Raw genomic sequence first — 24,463 nt, 5'->3', positions numbered from 1 at the left:
CCATTTACTTTGTGATGTCATGAGAGGTTTGACTCACAGAATGTCTGGCATGGGCATCAAGAAGACCACAACACAAAAGGTTTCAAAACAAATCAAGTCTTTTCCAAAGTTATTAACAAAAACAGGGCTTTTTGTCACATCGAAAACAGTAACAAATCAACTTAAATATCTTCTTCAGATTCTCACAAAAAGTCTCTCTGGCAGTGTAACTTAAATGTCACTCAAAAATAGTTCTCAATCCATCATACATTTCCTTGATTCAACACATTACCCAGTGGTCTGCAGTCCACATCCTCCAAACACTCCCCCCCCCCATGTGTCTCTCTCTGGGCTTTTAGAAGGCTGTGTCCCAGCAGTGAATCAGACTCAATCCTTAACAGCTGAGCTGAGTGGGTAAGTTCCACTCCTGTAGTCTCTCCTCCCTGCCACCAGGTGGCGACAGAGCATCCCTCTATGTGTTATGGGGATTGACTGCAGCCATCAGAGAGGAATGAATTTTACCACCCAGGACACACCCCCTCGTGACATCACAACTTACCTCTTCTAGCATTACTGACAAAACACACACACACACACACACAAACAGACTCCACTACACCTGCATCCCATTGACCCAATAAACACCACATCAGACACAAAAAGAAATCTGAGTTTGGAGACTTTATTTAAAAAAAAAAAAAGCATAATGACAGCAGTGCAGCAGTGAGCTGCCTCACACTCAATTAAAAAAACTGAAAAAGTTACATAAAAAGTGATCAAATCATCATTATAAACAGTTTAAGTAAAGGTGCAGTGATTAAAGAAAGGTTTGTGAGCTAAACTTCAAGTTATGTGGTGGTGGGTGTGGAGACGATCTGAGGGTGCAGGAGAGGCTCTGGGAGGGAGGAGCTGATTCATGGAGTCTCTCCTGTCAAACGTCTCCTTCACACCTTTGCATCCCATTACCTCCAGAGTACAGGCCCCAGGTGCAGAGACCCAGCTGGAGCTTAGCGAGCACTGCTGCAGTATTGCTATTGTTAAATGTGAAATATCAATGTGTGTAAGACCAACAGACAGGACACAGACATATGTACAGACTGCATGACTAGATTTTCTTGTCCTGCTTTAGCTGTAGTGAAGATCATTTTCCATGCATCAGAAGCATCAAGGCAGATTGTCTGTTCATTGTACATCTTAAAGCCATGAGGTTTGAGGAGTGAGGTCATGTGCCTCCAGCAGGGGTGGAGAAACAACATGCAGGTGTCGAGCAGGAGTCAGAGCCGTTACAGTCAAACAGTCAAGACACTAAAGATACAGCAGAAATCAACAAGCATATTACAGAGGCCTCTGATACAGATCATGACTGTTTTATCTGAGTCATGCTTCGGTATCCATGACAACAGTGCCTTTTTCCTGAGATAGCAGTAATCTGACCCAAACTGAACACAAAGCAATAACACACAGAGGAGTGTGAAAGTGAAACAACTGGAACAGAAGCTTGTGTAAAGTTGTTAAAGAGCTGACGTTGACACCATGTGCTCTTCATGATGTCTCTTTGGTCTCAGAGGAGAGACGCCGTCCTTCCTGGGAACGAGTGAACTTCAAGCTTGTCAGAAAGTGGGAAAGTGACACCTGAGATTCAGAACCAGCAGCAGCTGTGACACTGCGGCCGCTCACTGTGCATCTGGACTTGTAAGTACTGCGTATGGATATTTCCTTTGTTGATGTTTTTGTCCTTAGTTACGAGGTTATGTCATGTTCATATTAGAGAGGCGTCCTGAGCCACAGTCCGTCCAGCAGGACTGTCCTCCGGAGCCAGGTCCACCTCCAAAAAGTCTGTCTGGTCGCTGTCCTGAAGTGTTTTCCCCTCTTCCTCTATGCTCTTCCCTTTCTCTTTTCTTCTTTGGTTTCTTTGGCACATGCCGGACTTGGCCGGGCCGACCAGAGCCAGGCAGATGGCGCTGAGCCCCATGCCCACAGCACAGGAGTAAAAGGCAGCACCGTAGTTCTTTGTGACATCCACCAACACACCTGGAAGGGGAGATGAGACAGCTGTCAGGATCTACAGAGAGTCAACGCACCTGATGGAACACACACCTTATGGAACACATGCATAACGCCAGAAACACACTGGTTGCCTGGGCTGTGGAACGTCATTTATTTCTGCTTCCTGTGTCTCTGGCCTCTAGAGATTCAGAGTCTCCTCTATTTTTCCCGTGTGACGCCTCCCCCAGCACAAACAGCCAGAGAAAAGACCTGTTGATGTCATAGTGACATCGTACCAGCAACATCACTATAGTTTCTGTATCTAGGCTGAATCTGCATATGATACAGACACGAAAAATATCAATATATTTTTAAGCATTTTAGCAGCTGCATGTAGGGTTGTGCCGATGGACAATGGTATTGGTGATCAACGATCGCTGATTGCTCATGTCTTTGCAAATGTCAAGGCGATATTTGACTTGTTTTCTCATTAATGTAATAACTTATTTTTTGTAGCATTAAATTAATACGATTTAATTTGCCAGCCACAGTTTAACTCATACTCGCGTATAACCGATGCTTGCAACAGGCGCGCACACACACGCCTGATGTGTGAAGGAGCCTTTTTCTCTCTTGTTCATAGCATGACATAACACCCCCCCCCCGACGCAGCCGGTGTGAACACACACGTGTGATTCCCCGCAGCAGGTCAGCGACGTCAGCCACCGCGCTCACACAACACAGGCAGTGTGTTCCCAGGTACTGGCCTCACACAGAAGTCAAAGAGAAAAGGGAGAGCAGAGATCTTTTACCTCCCAGCGGGGGTCCAGCCAGCCCAGCGAAGCTCTGAATGCAGACATACACTCCTACAGATGAGGCCATCTTCTGGATGCCTACCACGTCCTCCTCAGCCAGCATGGGGATGTGTGTGGAGCCCACAGTGCCTAAGAAGTAGCCATAGACGGCGCAGCAGACCACCAGGCCCCAGAACTCCCACACAATAGTGAAGCCCACCAGAACCAGGCACAGTAGAACCACACACCCCAACAACACCAGGGTCTTCCTGCAGCGGACTTTGTTCAGCACCACCCCGATGGACAAGCGACCGAAGATCTCAGCCACGGCCATCACAGAGAGCATATAGGAGGCCATGCCCGGCTCTACGCCCCGGCTCTTGCTCAGCTCGATGATGTAGAGCTGCGGAGCAAAGAAGCCCAGCGTGGCAAACAGGCCAAACAGGGAGTACCAGATGAAGGCTGCGTCTTTAAGCACAGAGAAGTCCAGGAGTTTGGGACTGGAGGGCTTGAGAGGTCCCGCCTTTGTCTCTGCCAGTTCCACCTCATCCTTCTTCACTGGGCAGGGCTCCTGGCCCTCTTTGTCCTGCACCTCACACTCTATCAGGGCCTTGGTTTCTGCTCCTGCAGTCCCCAGGTCTACATTTGAGGCAGAGAGGGATTTGACACCTGAGTCCTCCGAACTTCGGGATGCCCCTGAACTGATGGAGGTTCTAGTTTGTTCATTCTCCAGCTCGTAAACAGTCTGCAGCTGCTTCAGCGAGAGAGAGTCTTTGTCCAGTTCTTCGTCCTCCTTTACAATTTGGGGCTCAATGATGATTGGACAAAGGAGAAGCCCACAGCCGATCACAGAAGCCTGAATGGTGCCGAGAATAACCAGACAGTATCTCCAGCCAATGTGTTGTTTCAGTGCAGTGAGGGCTGTGGAGAGATGGATGTTAGTATTATCATGAGCCAGATTGATCAACAGTTAATTATAACAATAACTGAAACGATATCGAACTAAATGACTGTTAATTACAGCTATAACTAACAGTCAGAAAATGAAAGATTTGAAGAGCAAAGTCTGAACATCAGGCTTTTCTTCTGTATAGTCCGTATGGATTAATATAATTATACTTCGAATACAATTTAAAGTATTTGAATATCTGCTGTTGAAGTTATGATGATTCGTCCTGTGTAACATTACAACTACAGCAGCTGTGAGTAAAATAAACAGCTGATAGTTGTTGTGAGGCTGTTTCATTCATCAACAGTGTTTCTTGCAGTAGGTAAAGTTCTAATCTGTAACGTTTCCACATGAAAACATCTAAAAACATCTAGACCTATGTTCTATATGATGTTGAGTTGTGTTCTTACATTATCACAAATGTTTCAATCAATTCTCAAACCAGAGAAATCTGTGACTTTAATCATGGTAACAGTACGTGTCATTGGTCTCCTGTCAGTGACATCATATCCTCTATGATCATGTGTCAGTGTGTTTGTCTGACAGAAGCTCAACATTGACTTTTATCTAGTTTTAAGCCACATACACTTTTTACAACTTGGTGGTTTTCAACTTTCAACTATATTTGAACCAGATGAAGGATTTTAGTTGTTGGACGTCTGGATCTGAAGTTATCAGAGAAACAAGCTGAGGAAATGTTAGACAGCTCAGCTCCCAGCTGCTGGAGACGTCCTGTCCTGTGTCACTGAAGAGCATCTATGAATCTCTGATTTTTAAAGTCAAACTGCTTTATTCAGTGTTTTTAACGGTTAGAATCACCAGATCTGTTCGATTTCCTGAACAACTGACACTGAAGGGATCCAAACCGGGAGAAGACAACTCACATTTCATCATGTCACCCAGCGCTGTCTTTTGTTATTGCTTTGATGGAGAGACCCCTAGAGGCAGAAGTTAAGACTGTGCGTTTAAACATAAGGTGGCCTCAGATTTAAAAGTTTACAACCAGGTGTAATCATCCAAATTCTCAGCTACATAATGTTTTTTATAAATATAATTTGAAACATGACAGCCATTCTTCTAATAATCACTTCCTGTTCTGATCCATACTGTTAGCACTCTTGGTTTTCACAGCACCTCAGCTGAGTCAGCTAATATTGTATGTGTATTTACTAAACTGTTGCCTTGGTGAACTAGACATGTTCTCTGGTGCATCTGGCCAATTCAATTAGACATACAAAAATACAGGTAGAAGATCTACTGTCCCCCGCAGCCCCTCCAACAATCTCATTGGACAAAGGCTCACAAATCCTGTACTGTGAAACAACCAGGAAGTGTTAACAAGGTCAGCTGACAACAGCTTGTTTATCTCTAATGTAGATTTGGATGTTTTATTCTTCTAATTTTAAGAATTACATGAATACAATGGATAAAGTAGGTCCATTATCATATGGCTGAATGATCATGAATACTGAAAAATGTTTAAGCATTTATATCTTTGCAATGCTGCTTCTTACTAACGTGATCGGGTCTCTGTAACGCAGTTGACATCCACAATAACAATGCAGACCGACAGGCTGTGAGGATTAGTCCCCTGTTTGGCCACATCAAGTGAGAATTACAGAAAGAACCGTTGTGAAAATGAAGCTCTAACTGTGCATGCTTTCTGAAGCAGTCCTCCTTGATATGCTGACTCACACTATAATGTTTGGAGCGGTGGAGAACCGTGAAAAAAATTAAGTAGATTTCTGCCGGAAATTAAGAACACTGTCATTTCGGCATGGCTACACAACTAATGAAAATTCTTCACTCAGCACCAAGAGAAGTGTTGACGTCAATAGGACCAGAAGGTAATGTCTGGACCCCGAACACTTTCATACAAAGGAGAAAATTGGGTTTTTACCCCGACAGTTTCTCCCTTTGATGTAAACCTCGATCCTTGGGACTCTGGAGACTATTTACATGCACAAAAACCTATAACACACTATAAGTAAGGAAAAACTCAGCAAAGCATAAAGGTCCCCTTAAATTGTATAATTCAAAAAGATTTTTATGAAATCAAATCACAGGTTGTGACTGAAGTGGCCTTCACATGCACAAAGGATTGGCAGGATTACAGGAGCAGTGCAGCCTGGGATCCAGTCCAGACTGTTCACTGGTTCCTGTCCTACAGCTGTGTCAGAGTTGAACTGTTAGTTACTGTAAAGGCAACATTACCTGCTGCTGCAGCTTCACATGTACTGGTAACAGCCATGCTGTGCAGTGTTGGTTGCTATATATAGATATATAGAAACCAAATGTATTTGCCGCCGCCGTCTTCTGTTTTCTTATTTGATAACTGCTTTTGTGTATGTACATATTTATGTATGCGTATATTTGCATAGGTAGATATGTGCATATGTGTATATGTATATGTATATAATTTTATTGCTATTTTTCATCATTTCATCATCAATTTAGTCTATTAATTAAATCAATAATTATATTGTATTTAATATGAGTAATATTAGTGACAGTGTTTTTTTCTTTGATAATTTAATTCCATTGAATGATTGTAATCGGGCAACAGATTGAAGATGTCATGCCGATGAAGCCCGTTGAATTGAAAAAATTGAATTGATGTGCAGATGTCATATTATCATGTGACCAAAGCTAAGAATGACCACTGAGCCATCTCCATGATAATTGAGCAAACTTCTAATGGATAGCATTAAGTCATGATAAAGGTCATAGGTCATAGGCTGAACACTCACCTGGAGCAAATGCAAATATAGCAAAGGATTCTCCGGACGAAGCGACAGAGGTGACGAGGGCTCGCCGTCTGGAGAAGTACTGGGCTAAGATGGTGACGGTGGGGAGGAAGGTGAGGCAGTAGCCAAGGCCTGTAAACAAAGAGGAGAAGAGAAGGGGACATGACAGCCACTGGCCCGGATGGTAGGAACACTGCATGGATAGGGTGGTGGGTCAAAGATCAAGCTGTCAGGTCACTCCAGGCTGCTTGAGATGATTCAGTTTTGTTACAGCTGCTGAAAGACAAAGGGCATGTAAAGACAAAAACGAGAGACAGGGGGGGTCGAGTTAGCTGCGGTGCGTTTCAGAGGCAGGTGGTTATCACAGCGGGAGAGCTAGCAGTGCTTTCTGTCCCAGGAAAAAACAAGTTAATGTGCTCTGATACCAAACTTATTCATGATCCAATCTGTTACTTTCATTCAGTCAATATACTCCTTCATCCTGAGCCACTTCCTGTTCCCTCACTGCTCACTTTTCACACCTGCACTTTTTAGTCTGGTGAGTTCGGACTCGACTGGTGACTTAGAGGAGGGGGTCTCAGTCCAATCCCAAACAAATAGGGAACATGGCTGCTGCGAAATAAGACGAATTTGACTGATATGTTTTTTTTTTTCAATTTCTATAGACATCACAATAATATTGTTATCTTTTGGCCGCAATGGTGGTGCAGTGAAAATCTGATCTAACACAACTACCAGGTGTAATCTCGAGCTAAATGCGTATTAGTTGTATCAGTTCCATGTTAAAGTGCATAGCAGTGTTTCTCTCACTAATCCAGAACACAGGTATGAGAAGCCACCTAGGCCGGGGCTTTTCTATGAAAAGAGCCATTTTTTATATAAAGTTATACTATATATATATAAAAGAACTATAGTTTATTACATTTATGAAATTATAGAACTACAAAAAAACTGTTGACATTTTATTGCTGTTTTTACCTGTTATAACAAAGCAAAACACCAAACTCTTATGAATAGCAGAAAAAAGCACTGGCATGTGTGTCCCTACTTTTAAATAAAACACAGAACTATGCCAGCCTGTTTGAGTCCTTCTCTTATTTGTGAAGGATTAAAAAAATAAAAAGTAACCCATTTGAAGTAAATAAAACATATAGCTGCAGACTTCTTTTTTTGGATTTATCCATGGTGAGCTTACCGGGGGTCCGAAACTCAATATTAGCCACCTACTAGCAGCAGGAAGAGGCGGTAGGCTGTAAAACATTGCTATGGAAACGTTGTGAGATGTGACGTATATTTTAGTCGACGAAATATTATCAGTATCACCTCGATCTCCAAAATATGAGATGTTCTCTTTAAAAGAAAAAATAAAATAAAAAATAGCTGTTATTTATTGTCATATTATTTTATTGTTTCAAAGCTACAGGGAGCCACTGCAGAAGGGCTGCAGAGCCGTATGCGGCTCCAGAGCGGCGGATTGCCGACCCCCAGCCGAGGCCAAAACTAAATACTTCACTTGCACATACATATATACTGGTACTAAGCACTTGCACATACAGTGGCTTGCAAAAGTATTCATACCCCTTGAACTTTTCCATATTTTGTCACGTTACAACCACAAATGTAAATTTGTTAAGGTGCAGACAGGTGCAAACATGAAGAATGTGCATGTTCCAAGTCCATCTTTTAAATGGCAATAGAGACTTGGTTATACATTTTTTCCAAAGTTTATTCCCGGTTGAATTGGGAGCTGCTGGATGGCATGTTGGTGTAAACTGGATGATACGAATGGTCTAAACAACCCACTTGGGATGAACAGCGCTTGATAATTGACTAGTGTTTTCTACAGCAGTAGTGATGGCTGATCATAGATTGAGTTGCAAGCAGAGTGTGCAGCAAAGAAACTGCTTCACCCTGTTCTCCATTGTTGGCCGCCATTATGCATCTTGCCTCTACATGTTTCTTCACACCTTCTTCTTTTATGTTTATTGGCTGTTGGTGTGCCACCTTGTGGTAGCAACTTCTGGATTGGTATGGTGCCTTCTGGATACATATATGTACATGCATAACTGTATGTATGTACATGCATGATAATATGTATGTATGTGCAAGTATTCCGTTTTAGCCTAGGCGGCTTCTCATACACAGGACCCACTTCTTCGCTTTGCTGCTCTAGTTTTTCCTCCTCTGTTCTCACAATCCTCCCTCCACATGTACAGTTAGACAGTGGAGCAGACCACACTGCAAGAGGCTGCTGAGCCTTTGTTGTTCACACTGCTAGGAGTCCCTTTAGTTCATGACACACTGTTAAACAAGACAATTCTGAGAGAGACTGATAGATAGATAGATAGATAGATAGATAGATAGATAGATAGATAGATAGATAGATAGATAGATAGATAGATAGATAGATAGATAGATAGATAGATAGATAGATAGATAGATGATAGATAGATAGATAGATAGATTGATAGATAGATAGATAGATAGATAGATAGATAGATAGATAGATAGATAGATAGATGATAGATAGATAGATAGATAGATAGATAGATAGATAGATAGATAGATGATAGATAGATAGATAGATAGATAGATAGATAGATAGATAGATAGATAGATAGATAGATAGATAGATGACAGATAGATAGATAGATAGATAGATAGATGATAGATAGATAGATAGATAGATTGATAGATAGATAGATAGATAGATGATAGATAGATAGATAGATAGATAGATAGATAGATAGATAGATAGATAGATAGATAGATAGATGATAGATAGATAGATAGATAGATAGATGATAGATAGATAGATAGATAGATAGATAGATAGATAGATAGATAGATAGATGATAGATAGATAGATAGATAGATAGATAGATAGATAGATAGATAGATAGATAGATAGATGATAGATAGATAGATAGATAGATGATAGATAGATAGATAGATAGATAGATAGATAGATAGATAGATAGATAGATAGATAGATAGATAGATGATAGATAGATAGATAGATAGATAGATAGAAAGATAGATAGATAGATAGATAGATAGATAGATAGATAGATGATAGATAGATAGATAGATAGATAGATAGATAGATAGATAGATAGATAGATAGATAGATAGATAGATGATAGATAGATAGATAGATAGATAGATAGATAGATAGATAGATAGATAGATAGATGATAGATAGATAGATAGATAGATAGATAGATAGATAGATAGATAGATAGATAGATAGATGATAGATAGATAGATAGATAGATGATAGATAGATAGATAGATAGATAGATAGATAGATAGATAGATAGATGATAGATAGATAGATAGATAGATAGATAGATGATAGATAGATAGATAGATAGATAGATAGATAGATAGATAGATAGATAGATAGATAGATAGATGATAGATAGATAGATAGATAGATAGATAGATAGATAGATAGATAGATGATAGATAGATAGATAGATAGATGATAGATAGATAGATAGATAGATAGATAGATAGATAGATAGATATAGATAGATAGATAGATGATAGATAGATAGATAGATAGATAGATAGATAGATAGATAGATAGATAGATAGATGATAGATAGATAGATAGATAGATAGATAGATAGATAGATAGATAGATAGATGATAGATAGATAGATAGATAGATAGATAGATAGATAGATAGATAGATGATAGATAGATAGATAGATAGATGATAGATAGATAGATAGATAGATAGATAGATAGATAGATAGATATAGATAGATAGATAGATGATAGATAGATAGATAGATAGATAGATAGATAGATAGATAGATAGATAGATAGATGATAGATAGATAGATAGATAGATAGATAGATAGATAGATAGATAGATAGATGATAGATAGATAGATGATAGATAGATAGATAGATAGATAGATAGATGATAGATAGATAGATAGATTGATAGATAGATAGATAGATGATAGATAGATAGATGATAGATAGATAGATAGATAGATGATAGATAGATAGATAGATAGATAGATAGATAGATAGATGATAGATAGATAGATAGATAGATAGATAGATAGATAGATAGATAGATAGATAGATAGATAGATAGATAGATGATAGATAGATAGATAGATAGATATAGATAGATAGATAGATAGATAGATAGATAGATAGATAGATAGATAGATAGATAGATAGATAGATAGATAGATAGATAGATAGATAGATAGATAGATAGATAGATAGATACCTGAGATGATGCCGATGGTGAAGTACATCTCGTTGATGGAATTGGTGAAGGCGGAGATGATGGTTCCCAGACTGATGAGGAAGCCTCCCATCATCACCACTGGACGGTAGCCAAAGCGATTGCTCAGCAACGTGGACAGGGGGGCTGAGGGTGGGGGGTGGAAGACAGAACAGACATGCAAACTCAGGGTGCACACTTGGCTGGAAGCAGTTTTGTTTTCATTAGGTTAATCTAGCTTCTGCACAGTGGTTCAGTTTAACCAGCCAATGAAGTGAAGAGCTCAACCAGTCACAGTTCGTCTCATTAATGCATAAAAACATACATCTACTGCACCGTGTGTGCAGTGATACTAATGGAATTGTGCTGTTACACTTTTTGTTTGGCCCAGAGAACCTGAGGGACACGATCAAGAGTATCATTGACTCAGAAATGACTTGTCTGGGTGGGATTACCATTGTGCATAAAAACACTACAAGGAACTAACACTTTGTTGATGGGACATGCATCTGTGCTGTATTACATGAGCGGGGGATACTACAAGAGCAAAAGAAAAGTCGAAGTCAAAAACACGAGTGAAGCCTGTGACTGACCGGTGAAGGTAAAGATGAAGACACAAATGGAGATGACCCACGACACTCGGCTGTTGCTCTCCCCAAATTCTTCCATCAGGTCCTGGAGGAAGACGCCCAGGCTCTTGATGGTGCCGTAGGTGCAGACCTCCACCAGGAAGAAGGCCACGGCCACAGCCCAGCCCCAGCCGCCATCAGGCACCTCTGGGTAAACGTTAGGGCCCAAACAATGCTTGGAGCTGGTCACCCTCATGACTAGGACACACCACCTGGTGGCAGAAACAGAGAGTGCAGAGTGACCAACTCTTCTTCCACATATGAGCATGTGACTGACTGTGACGTACAGTAGAGGTGAAGAGAGGGAACGTGTCGTCTCTAATGACCCAGGGTCCATGTAAATGAAGGTGTGGAGGATGTGATGGCAGCACACATTGTTACACTTTAAATGTTACAGTTGATGATGTTCCTGAATTTGAATGACTGATGTTCCAGTTGTGAACTTCCTTATTCTGTCTTTCATCATCAACTAGTTCACAGAATTATTTCCTCAAATCTTCTGAGGGCCATGACTGTATGACACGAGGATCTGATGATTCTGATTGGCTGAGAGGTGGACCACCCACACAGGTAGTACCACTAAGACAGCAGCAGGATGTGAGGCAGTGCTGATGTGTTATCGCTGAGGGCGTGGTCAGACGACCGGCATGCCTCTCTGTGGCAGCGTGACTAATGTGGGGTTCGGAAAGCTGAGACAGAGACTTTGTGATAGGATTTAATGTCTTTAACAATTTGCCTGCCACAACAATTAAAAGTGCTGTGAGATAATGTATATTGTGATTTGGCCCTGTACAAATAAAATTGAGTATTTTATTGAGTATTTAGTGGATTCACTAGAATTTTCTCTTTGAAAAAGAAGAAAAGTCTCTAAAATATCATAAACACAAGCAGGATTTTACCCAAAACCAGATGAGCTTCTGCCACAGGTATCTGCAGAATGTGAGCTGATAACAGAAACACCAACAAAAGGTTGTGTGAGCCTGTTAAACACTAGGCTGTCCCGGCCGCACACACCTGTGTGTACGTGATGACCCCCTCTTCACCTGAGGCCGCCTGTAGCGCCTCTGTTAGCTGACCTTAATGTCATTTCCCACAGACAACTATAGAAAACTGTCATGGTTTGTTCTCCATACATACCTGCCTTCAGTTGTTTTCCACTCATCACTCCCTTGCTCACCCCATCTGCCAGCCACACCCACCTCGTCAGTCACTTCATTCACCTGTTCACTCAGCTGCAGCTCTTCAGCAATCAAGCCTGGTTAAAAGCTCCACTCTCCTCCACACTCACTGCCAGATTGTTCTTTGTTCCCATGAAAGACTTTCCAGCGTTTACTCTTCATCTGATCTCCCGGTTCCGACCCTGCCTGCTCCCGACCTACCCGCCTCGTCTCTGCCCTGGTAATTACTTCAGCCCTTCTGTTTTTGACCACGATTCTGCCTTGCCTCTTCCTGGTCTTCGTCTGCCTGTTCTCGGGGCTGCTCTGAGTCCTCCACCTCCACTGCTGCAGCGTGTGAGTTCTCCTCGTTTCCCCATTGATCATCGCTGGGACAGAGTCCTCATCTCGACCATCGTGAGTGTTCCTGGGTTACTCACCTGCTGGTTTTTCGGTCCTCTGCCTGGTTCCGACCTACCCTCTGCCAGGTACGGCTGCCTCATCCACAGCTTTATTCTGGGCCCTCGGATTTTCCCCAAGCCCCTCAAAGACTGCCATTCCCCTTTTGAATTGAACTGTGTTTATTTACCTGCATCTAATAACAATAAAAGTCATTACCAATCATCGGTCCTAGTCGGTGCTGCTTTTGGGTCCAAACCTCACCCATTACAGTACAATCTGGCCAGTCATGGACCCAGCGCGCCCCCCGTCTCCACAGAACCGCTTTGAGAGAATAGAGGACGTTCTCCAGCGGCATGAAAGTATGATGGCGGCCGCCCTCACCCAGATCCAGCAGCTGTCATCCACCCTTGCTCAGGCAGTTGCTACGTCGAGGTCTCCTGAACCCCCAACACCACCACCACCACCGCCGCCTCCTTCTGGAGCCATCACCGAACCTCGGGTCGGCGCACCCGAGCGTTACGCTGGGGATCCTGACGGCTGCAACCCGTTCATCACGAACTGTTCCATTTTGTTTGCACTCCAGCCCCTCACGTTTTCCACTGAGGCAGCCCGGGTGGCCTTCACCATCAACCACCTCACGGGCCGCGCCCGTCTCTGGGGAACTGCGGAGTGGGAGAAGCAGACTCCTGCTTGCGCCTCCTTCCAGGCATTCTCAGAGGAGCTCCGCAAGGTTTTTGGAATGGGAGTTTCTGGGTCGGACGCAGCTCGTGACCTGCTGAGTCTTCGACAGGGGAATCAGACGGTGGCTGACTTCTCGATTGACTTCCGCACTCGAGCCCGTCAGAGCAGCTGGAATGAGTCGGCCCTCCGTGACTTCTTCCTCCACAGTCTGGCCGACTACATCAAGGATGAATTGGTGTCTCATGACCTCCCATCAACTCTGGACGGGATGATCGAGCTGGCCATCCGAGTGGACCTCCGTATTCAGGCCCGACGCCGTGAGAGGAGACGGGGAACAGCCAGTGGGAACCCTCCCTCACGACTTCGGGAGACCGCCTCAGATCCTGGTGCCGCCTCCTTTTCCGGCCCCCCGGCAGAGGCGTCCGAGCCAATGCAACTGGGTCGCACCAGTCTCTCCCCAAAGGAGAAGGAGCGACGTCGTCAGGCCAATCTGTGTTTATACTGTGGTCAGGCCGGCCATTTCGTCTCTCGCTGTCCAGCAAAAGCCAGGGCTCATCAGTAGGCGGGGATATACTGTTGAGCCAAGCTTCACCCAAAGCCTTCCCCAATCAAAGACCTGTGTTTCACGCCAGGCTCCTCCTCCCGGACGGTTCCCATGCCTTAGCTACATTCATCGACTCCGGGGCCGACGCCAACATCATTGATGAGGATCTAGCACTGCAGTTGGGGATAGACCGCATTCCCCTGCCTCATCCGATCCCTGCCAGGGCCCTCGATGGACACCTCCTGGGAACTGTCTCTCATCAGACCATCCCGGTACCCATGTTACTTTCAGGTAACCACCATGAGACTGTCCAATTTCATGTCCTACCATCCCCTTGCATCCCTCTGATTCTGGGGTATCCCTGGCTCCTCCGTCATAACCCCCACATTGACTGGGCTGCAGGGACCATCCTGGGGTGGAGCCCTTCCTGCCACCAGATCTGTCTGAGACACGCCAGCATTCCCCAGCACTCAGCCTGTTCCAGCGTCATGCCTACCTTGTCCGGGGTTCCCCCCGAATACCATGACTTTCGAGAGGTGTTCAGCAAGGCCAAGGCCACATCCCTGCCTCCTCATCGCCCATATGACTGCGCCATTGACCTGCAGCCCGGCACCACTCCACCCAAGGGCCGTCTCTACTCTTTGTCCGGCCCAGAAAGAGAGGCTATGGAAGCCTACATCAATGACTCTCTGGCAGCAGGAATCATCCGACCCTCTTCTTCTCCTGCGGGGGCAGGGTTCTTCTTTGTCGAAAAGAAAGACAAGACACTGAGGCCATGCATCGATTATCGGGGCCTCAACGACATCACCATCAAGAATCGCTATCCACTCCCTCTCATCTCCTCAGCGTTTGAGCTTCTCCAGGGGGCCACCATATTCACAAAGTTAGATCTTCGCAACGCCTACCATCTAGTCCGCATCCGGGAGGGTGATGAGTGGAAGACTGCCTTCAACACCCCCTCCGGTCACTACGAATACCTGGTGATGCCCTTCGGTCTCACCAACGCCCCCGCTGTCTTCCAGGCCCTGGTTAATGACGTGCTCCGAGACATGCTCAACCGCTTTGTGTTCGTGTACTTGGATGACATCCTGATCTTCTCCAAGACCCGGGAGGAGCACGTCAGTCATGTTCAGGCAGTTCTCAAGCGCCTCCTCGAGAACTCTCTCTTCGTCAAGGCCGAGAAGTGTGAGTTTCATGCCTCTTCTGTCTCCTTCTTGGGCTACATTGTGGCTCCAGGTAGTCTGCAGATGGACCCGTCCAAGGTCTCAGCAGTCACGTCCTGGCCCATCCCTGACTCCCGCAAGCACCTGCAACGTTTCCTGGGGTTCGCCAACTTTTACCGCCGATTCATCCGCAACTACAGCACTGTCGCCGCCCCCCTCACAGCTCTCACATCCACCAAGGTGCCTTTCCACTGGACCTCTGCGGCTGATGAGGCCTTCCAGACTCTCAAGGCGTGTTTTACATCAGCGCCCATCCTTCAGGTTCCCGACCCAGACCGCCAGTTCGTTGTGGAGGTTGATGCCTCCGATGTTGGCGTGGGAGCCGTCCTGTCTCAGCGGGCTGCGTCAGATCAAAAGCTCCATCCCTGTGCCTTCTTCTCTCGTCGACTGTCCCCTGCTGAGAGGAACTATGACATCGGCAACCGGGAGCTGTTAGCCGTCAAGCTGGCCCTAGAGGTGTGGCGCCATTGGCTGGAGGGGACCAGACTGCCATTCCTGGTTTGGACTGATCATAAGAACCTAGAATACATCCGGACTGCCAAGAGACTGAACTCCCGCCAAGCCCGCTGGTCCCTCTTCTTCACACGATTCAACTTCTCCCTCTCCTATCGACCTGGATCCCGCAACATCAAGCCAGATGCCTTGTCGCGACAATTCAAGGGGGAGGGGGAGGCAAGGGAAGAGGCCGACTCCATCCTCCCGTATCCCTGTGTTATTGCTTCCCTGACCTGGGAGGTGGAGGAGAGGGTGAAAGCTGCTATGGAGAATCAACCAGGTCCTAGCGCCTGTCCCCCAAACCGTCTCTTTGTTCCTTCGGCTCTGAGGTCTGACGTACTCCAGTGGGCTCACTCCTCCAGACTTACCTGTCATCCTGGAATACGGAGGACTTGTGATGTATTAAAGCAGCGCTTCTGGTGGGCCACGCTGGAGGAGGACACTCGTGAGTACATCAATGCCTGTCCTGTCTGCAGTCAACACAAGCCTTCTCATCAGTCCCCTGCTGGGTTTTTGCATCCCCTTCCGGTGCCTCGGCGCCCATGGTCCCACATCTCCTTGGACTTCGTCACTGGTCTTCCCTCTTCTGGTGGGAACACAGTCATTCTCACAGTGGTTGACCGGTTTAGCAAGATGGCACATTTCATTCCTCTCTCCAAGATCCCCTCTGCCAAAGAGACTGCTCAGCTGGTCCTGCTCCATATCTTCCGCCTCCATGGCCTTCCCACTGATGTGGTCTCAGACCGGGGCCCGCAGTTCACCTCCATCTTCTGGCGGGAGTTCTGCGCTCAGCTTGGGGCCTCCGTTAGTTTGTCCTCCGGTTTCCACCCCCAATCCAATGGCCAAGCAGAACGCATGAACCAAGAGATGGAGACAACACTACGTTGTATGGTGTCACGGAACCCCTCCTCTTGGTCCCAGCAGCTCCTGTGGGTCGAATACGCCCACAACTCCCTCACCAGCTCGGCCACTGGCCTCTCCCCCTTTCAATGCTGTTACGGGTATCAACCTCCACTCTTCCCGGCCCTTGAGGGAGAGGCCACCTGCCCCTCTGTCCAGGCCTTCATCCGTCGTTGTCGCCGCACCTGGATCCAAGCTCGAGCAGCCCTTCTCCGAGCCTCTGATCGCTACTCCTCATCGGCCAACCGGCGTCGCACTCAAGCTCCGACTTACCAAGTGGGCCAAAAGGTTTGGCTCTCCACCCGGGACCTCCCTCTCCGGGTGGAATCCAGGAAGTTGGCTCCCAGATTCATCGGTCCTTTTCCCATACTGAAGGTCATCAACCCGGCGGCAGTGAGGCTTCAGCTCCCCCGGTCCATGCGCATCCACCCCACCTTCCATGTCTCTCGCGTCAAGCCTGTTTTGGAGAGCCCGCTGGTGCCCCCCACTCCTCCTCCACCGCCTCCTCGCCTTATCGATGGGGGTCCGGCCTACGCTGTTCGTCGCCTGCTGCGCTCCCGCCGTCGTGGTCGTGGGCTTCAATACCTGGTTGACTGGGATGGCTATGGTCCAGAGGAGAGGTCGTGGGTCCCTGCTGGTCACATTCTTGACCCTCGCCTCATCACCGATTTTCATCGGCAACACCCTGAACAACCCTCCAGGTCGACCTCCTCCGCTGGGGCTACACATCGGGGGCCATCCGTCCCTCCCATGCCTGTTGACTTGGAGGGGGAGGGGGTCTCTTCCTCCGAGGAGGACTCATCCTCGGATAACGAGGGTGCCCTCCTCCAGACCCCCTCCGCCCACCCGGCTGCTGTGATGGACTGGTCTGGCTCCGAGGAGTTTTAGTCCCTCCTCCTGGCCCCCTCCTCCCACCCGGCTTGGTGCGTTTTTGGGACGTCGGGAGCCGTCCCTTGAGGGGGGGGTTCTGTCATGGTTTGTTCTCCATACATACCTGCCTTCAGTTGTTTTCCACTCATCACTCCCTTGCTCACCCCATCTGCCAGCCACACCCACCTCGTCAGTCACTTCATTCACCTGTTCACTCAGCTGCAGCTCTTCAGCAATCAAGCCTGGTTAAAAGCTCCACTCTCCTCCACACTCACTGCCAGATTGTTCTTTGTTCCCATGAAAGACTTTCCAGCGTTTACTCTTCATCTGATCTCCCGGTTCCGACCCTGCCTGCTCCCGACCTACCCGCCTCGTCTCTGCCCTGGTAATTACTTCAGCCCTTCTGTTTTTGACCACGATTCTGCCTTGCCTCTTCCTGGTCTTCGTCTGCCTGTTCTCGGGGCTGCTCTGAGTCCTCCACCTCCACTGCTGCAGCGTGTGAGTTCTCCTCGTTTCCCCATTGATCATCGCTGGGACAGAGTCCTCATCTCGACCATCGTGAGTGTTCCTGGGTTACTCACCTGCTGGTTTTTCGGTCCTCTGCCTGGTTCCGACCTACCCTCTGCCAGGTACGGCTGCCTCATCCACAGCTTTATTCTGGGCCCTCGGATTTTCCCCAAGCCCCTCAAAGACTGCCATTCCCCTTTTGAATTGAACTGTGTTTATTTACCTGCATCTAATAACAATAAAAGTCATTACCAATCATCGGTCCTAGTCGGTGCTGCTTTTGGGTCCAAACCTCACCCATTACAGAAAACACTATGAAACTCAGAATAGAGATGGTTCATGTAACAACACACATTTACTGCTCACATCTTGTTGTGTCAGGAAAAAGCAAAAAACCAACCAACAAATATCCCAAATATTTTTCATTAATACCCTTTTTTATACCAAAATGAGCACAACAAACTCAGAGGAAGGTGTAGCTGGTGTTTCTGTGCTGCACAGGCCACAGCTCAATTTACAGTGTGTGTGCTCTGAAATACATCACAGCTCGGACATGGGCTGAAAATCAGCGAGTTCACCTGGTGTCATGTTTACATCACGGCTGACAAGAACCACACTCAATAAATACCTGTGACTACTGACTACAGAGTCATGTAACGTGGGACTGAATGCAGATTGTTCCCTTCACATCGACAGCAGGAGCTACATGTTAGCAGGTGTTAATGTGTTTCCTGTCCAGTGTAAAAAGGTGCAGGCAACCAGCACTGTGGATCAGGCCTGAAACAAACAAACCCCTATATCTAAAACTCTGGTTACTTAAAATCATAGTTCATAACACATGATGCACCACTCATCCAATTATTACCTCTAATTCTCTGCCTCATTCTAATTGGCTGATTTTAAAAGTCACGTAAGTACAGTAAAAAGATATTAAAGATTCACTTCCTGATCTGTATAACCCAGATGATGTCATCAGGGTTATCTCAGGACGATTTGGATCAGTTTTTTATCTTACAAGTTGTAATCAAAGTCCAAAACTAAAGCTTAATATTAGTCACATTTCACACAGCTAATTTCAATCACTTTTTACAATTATCTCTTTATACAGCAGTTTAAAAATATATATTCATCAATGGTGATATTACTGATATTGTACCAATGTCCAGTAATGCAGCTAGATTTAGTCAGTGTTACAAAGTCTGCGTGTTTCCTAACTGATCAACAGTAGACACATCTGAGCTTCCTCATTCCTCCTCATCACCAACCAGGAAAACATACTATTTTCCTCAGTCTGGATCGTCCAGGTCCAGTTACCCAAATCCACATTTTTAAAGCAAACTTCCAAAACCTAAGGGGTGTTTTTAACGGCTTGGAGTTGTATTAGTATAAATATAACTGATCAGGAACCAAAGCCTTGTGTCTGTGCCAACAAGTCAGTGTATAGATGAATCCCGCAGGACTCACCATGCCCTTAGTCTCTCAGGTGCTGTGATGATGTAACAGCTACACACCTGAGCCACAGCGTGACAACAGTCACTTAGGTGAATGATTATTTATTGTGGTACACCCAGTTCAGGAGTGTGGCACTACAGCAACGCCACCAATGCCAGCTTTTATCATTCAAGTGTAATTTTCATATAGAATATATGTATATTATATTACAGTATTTAAAATTCCCCACGATTCAAACAGCTTATATACTGTTAATAGTTGACTAGGCTTTCTGTCACAGACAAGCCAACACAGGATGTCCGCAGTGCAGTGGAGGAGGGGTGATGTCAGTGTTTCATCCCCGCTGACAGAGAGACAGAGGCGCGACAGTCACAGCTGCTGCTGCTGCTGGATAAACACTGAACACACACTCACTCTGCGGGTGTTTCTCTGCCTGTCGGACTCCTGGTAGATGGGTCTATATCTGTTGTGAGTGAATCAAGTGATCGTCCTGTTGTGTTACTGCCACACTGAGATCAGTGTGGCAGTAACACAACACACTCACAGCACATATAGACCCAGTCACGTGAGATCCATCCCTGCCCGCCTGAACATCTGGATCCTGCAGCTGGAGCTCACAGCAGACTTACCAGAGAGAGGAGAAGCTGCTGCTGCTGCTGCTTTTCTATGCCGTCATCGCCTCAGCTGTAACGTGTTGCTCTGTTTGCTGCAATAATCGACGGAAATAAATGAGCTTTTATTTCTCACTTGTTGCTCCTGTTTCAAAAGAAACAGCTTTAAGAAAAGTCGCTGTATCTGATCTTTTGTCTTCACTGGATTCTTCCCTGCCTGTTTTGGCAGCTTCCTACCGGCTCAAGCCGGTATTCAAACGCGGACGCGTCTTTCACAATTCGTGAACGCGCACAGCTCTCTCTCTCTCTCTCTCTCTCTCTCTGTCTCTCTGTCTCTCTCTCTCTCACACACACACACACACACACACCGAGTGCTTCACCAGAAACCTCTGTTGGTCTGATGCTGAAAAAAAGATTAATACATTTTTTTAATATAATATTTTATTAACACAATTATTAATTGTTAATGTGTTTGCTCATAGGTTAACTTCTTTATTACTTAACAGAGTCAACCACAGACGTCAGTACAGCAGTCTAATTCATGTACTCATACAGACACCTGATCACAATAATATTCTTCCTTTTATTCCTTCATAGATATGAAGGAATAAAAGGAAGAAGTCTGTGTTGAATCATCTGATTCTGCTGTTAGAAAGAATTCAGGTTTTCAGATAAAGCGATTACTCATCTGCCAAGCCACAGCTGATATGACACAGCAGGAAGTCTGGACCCTGTTTTTACGCATTTCATCTCCAGCTGGCGCAGACAGAGTAGGAAGAACAGGTTTATTCCAGTTATGAGGCATCTAGTTGTGATGGTTAAGGTCAGATTAAGTTTAAGTAAGGGAATTGATTATGTCAATAAGTGAAACAAGAACCAGCAGCTAAACACATCACCACATGAGGCGGAGGCTTAGGGCTGTGTTCAGAGACAAAACTGAAGCAGATGTTTAGGACGACACAGCTGATGATGTTTGTCATCAACTATTCTACCGTTCATTTAAGAGAGACATAGAAACAATATAAGTGGACATCCACAGTGAAGCTTCCTGGTTTCCTGACTGAGTAACTGAGTGAGTCAGTGGGTGACAGAGATGTTCAGTTTAGTTTAAACAACTGTGATAATGCCCTATGACTTCACTGAAGACAGTCTCCATGGTTTCTGCTGCTTCAATCGAACTGTATAAACCACATTGAGTGTTGGACAAGCTTTCAGAAACGAAGCTGGCAGCAGATTATAATATCAAGTTATTGAAACCGTTGTTTAAACTGATCATCGTGAACTGCAAAATCATGAGTGTTGCTGATTTCCATGATTAATTCAGCCAATATTTAGTTCAGTATTTAGTTCAGTATAATCTATAAATGACTCACCTGTCTCTCAGCTGCAACTGATCTTTTGAGCGGTGGTGAGGATTCAGAAATCCTCTGCTCTGGAGAACTTTTCACTGTGATACAGGGGTGTGCCCAAGGGGTGGCAAGACAAGGTCCAGCCTTGGTGTGTGTGTGTGTGTGTGTGTGTGTGTGTGTGTGTGTGTGGTTGTTACTAAAGTAACAATCATAAGCATCTTTAGAATTACAACAGAAGTAGCTTTACCTGTTTTCCTTTGCACTAATTTTATTCCTGTTCTTTGTCCAGCTGCTGGCAGGAAAAATAAACATTTTACTGGAATAATCACATTTTTACATTTCTGTGCTGAAGGCCGGAGAAAGTGTCCACCAGAGACTCTGACTCATCGTCTGTGAAACTCTTACACTTGTGTTTTCTTGTATTGAGGTCACTGGGAAGCTCAAGATGGCACAGAATGCCACCGGCCTGCTCACTGATAATATAATGAAGTAACAATGAAGTCCCAAGTCCGACATGACCAGGATGATTAAAGATCAGCTGACTGGCAGCGAGGGGACAGTAAAATGTGTTTTCGCTTCCAAAATCCAAAAATAAACTGCATTTTCTTACAGATGCACAAAAAATCCTTGTCTACAATCGAAACTCTCTGGTTTCTTGCACTTGCCCATCACCTCAGAGACTCGTCTCCTCCCTTACTGTTTAACTCTCAGAGACTTTCTATTGTTTGTTTGCTGCTTCTTCTCTTTCCCCTGTGATCATTCGTCTTTGTCCCTCAGCAGCATGTCGTCCCTGTGTGAGCTTACAGCAGGTTGGGATGGTTGAATTGTGTAACGTTAGCTAACCGCCACACTGATGAAGAAAATACACAATGAGAGGACAAGCTCCAGCACAATAACCTGTCACTGATATCTGCTGTACACTGTGTTCTTTTCAGGGTTAATTGCACATGTGCCTCAGGGTGATTGATGACGTCGCAGTTTGCAGGTGCAGCAAACCATAAATGAGACCAGACTGAAGTACTGATCACAAGATAGGAGACCTGAAACTTACAGTAATATCCTGCACACAGTTTAAAGGATGTTTCTCTCTGAACCTGGGCCATACTTTCCCAGGTGAGGTGCTTTTACCAAGTGTGGACAGTAACTGAGTACATTTACTTCAGTACTGTACTTCAGTATATTTTCCAGTATCTGCACTTTACTTGAGTTTTATTTTTTTAGAAACATCTGACTTTTATTCCACTTCACAAAGACTAATGTTGTTTACTCCACTACATTCCAAGAAGTACTCTTACTTTGAAGCAGCTTTTACTCAGTGAATGGATTTTATTTTATTTTGAAAATGTGATAGACCACACACTGTGTTCATCACAGGAGAAAAAAAACAATCACAGCAAACTCCACTGTCAGTCATGTTTGAAGCTGTCAGTGTCCTAACGATGGCGACGTTAGATAAAGATGAGGCAGAAGACTGTTCACCAGAGACCATGCTCTGATCTGAGGTCTGTGTTAAGGTTTAAATGTTTGCTGTGTTTACCACCACTACCACTACCACTTCATCACTGACAAAAAAAAAGAAATGTTCTTTCTTTCTTTATTCTACAGTCAATCAGCAGGTTGTTTCAGTCAGTACAGGTACACAATGTGTTGACATAAAAAATGTACTTTTGAATACTTTTGAGTATTTTTTCAGTCAACAGTCAAAGTAGGCCCACAGTGGCACCAGGTCTGGCCTCATTGTAAAAGTGCTGGTCAAACACATGAATAACTTGATGTAATCACTAGAAGCTCGTGTGATCATGCGGACCTGATGATTATTTCTCAGAATGAAAAGAAACTTCAATAAAACAAACTGGTAGGAAATATCATTAGAGGCATAAGATGATGTCACATAAACAGATATTTACTGATTCAAACTGCTGAAGCTGCTGAGCAGGGACAGAGAAAGGTCTCTAACTGACTTTTACTCTGTTGTTTTGTTGGAAAATAACTCCAGCTAAGATCAGGAGATGTGACCCCTATAAGGCGTCTGGGTGCACGCCTCCCAAGGATGAAAAATATTTAAATATCAGTTTTAAAATGTGGATCTGCAGTCAGTGTTTTTATTATTAAGATATATTATGTTTGCAACTACATATTAAGAAGAAGAAAATAAAATTTGACTAAAATAACACCTGTTATCTACAGACCACACAGGGGAGATGTTGATCACAATGAAAAATTGTTTGTGTCTGTAATGCTATCTTTTATAATGATGTTTATTCAGAAAGTGTTTCATTCATACCTTAGCATAAAGAAAATGGAGCATTCAGAGCCTTATCTTAACGTTAAGTTAATGAGACGCCATAGGAGCCAGGAGCTGATTTTTGATCTGGTTCTCATTTCTCTCCCAGTGACTAGTTTTAATATTTCTAGTCCATATTGAGTTTACACTGTGCATATTGTTAATGCTATGTTTAATCAGACCTGGGGCCAGATAGCGCTCCATAAGAGAGCACAGGGTAGATTTGTATCTTGGTCTCTGCATCCATTCCTGCACGGACTCTTGGAGTTGACAGGAAGCAAACATAATGTACACAGGGTGGAATGTGTGTGTGTGTGTGTGTGTGGAAGGTCAGTAGGTTTTTGTCCTCGAGTTCTTTCCCAGGTTTAATACCTGGGCTTCACTGTTTCAACATCCAAACCCCCAGGTATTAGTCTGTGGCAGAAAACAAGGTTTGCAGGTGAAATATTATCCCTCAATATAATTATCTTTTAACTAATCTTTTATACTTGTAAAATCAATTCTGCTTTTTACTTCAGTAGCCTTATTAGGTGCCGACACTAATATGTGTGCGGAGCTATACACAAAGAAAAGTGATGGAAGAAGAATAAAAACTGACTCAATGACAATTAGACAATTTGACAAGTGCTCTGTTTAAAGACCACTGAGG

At 44.7% G+C, this 24,463-nt stretch overlaps 1 protein-coding gene across 3 annotated transcripts; it reads right to left on the bottom strand.

Moving 5' to 3' along the window:
* Nucleotides 1–669: 669 nt before the first annotated feature.
* Nucleotides 670–20,441, bottom strand: slc16a6b (solute carrier family 16 member 6b). Of its 3 annotated transcripts, XM_056401990.1 has the most exons (6): nt 20,200–20,441; nt 11,307–11,554; nt 10,717–10,860; nt 6,459–6,587; nt 2,778–3,680; nt 670–2,010 (listed from the first exon to the last, which is right to left on the bottom strand). In XM_056401990.1, exons 2-6 carry the CDS (start codon nt 11,536–11,538, stop codon nt 1,739–1,741), a joined length of 1,680 nt encoding a protein of 559 aa, XP_056257965.1. In that variant the 5' UTR covers nt 11,539–11,554; nt 20,200–20,441; the 3' UTR covers nt 670–1,738. The 3 variants fall into 3 exon arrangements, with proteins under 3 accessions (XP_056257965.1, XP_056257967.1, XP_056257968.1); XM_056401992.1 differs by lacking the exons at nt 11,307–11,554; nt 20,200–20,441 and having other exon boundaries at nt 6,459–6,731; nt 10,717–10,856; XM_056401993.1 differs by lacking the exons at nt 11,307–11,554; nt 20,200–20,441 and having other exon boundaries at nt 6,459–6,728; nt 10,717–10,851.
* Nucleotides 20,442–24,463: the final 4,022 nt, after the last annotated feature.

The sequence above is a fragment of the Seriola aureovittata genome, chromosome 17 (assembly GCF_021018895.1).
Source record: "Seriola aureovittata isolate HTS-2021-v1 ecotype China chromosome 17, ASM2101889v1, whole genome shotgun sequence".
In the NCBI taxonomy this organism is placed as follows: Eukaryota; Metazoa; Chordata; class Actinopteri; order Carangiformes; family Carangidae; genus Seriola; species Seriola aureovittata.
Note: the sequence above shows the minus strand (reverse complement) of the source record. Positions and strands in the feature narration are given on the sequence as shown.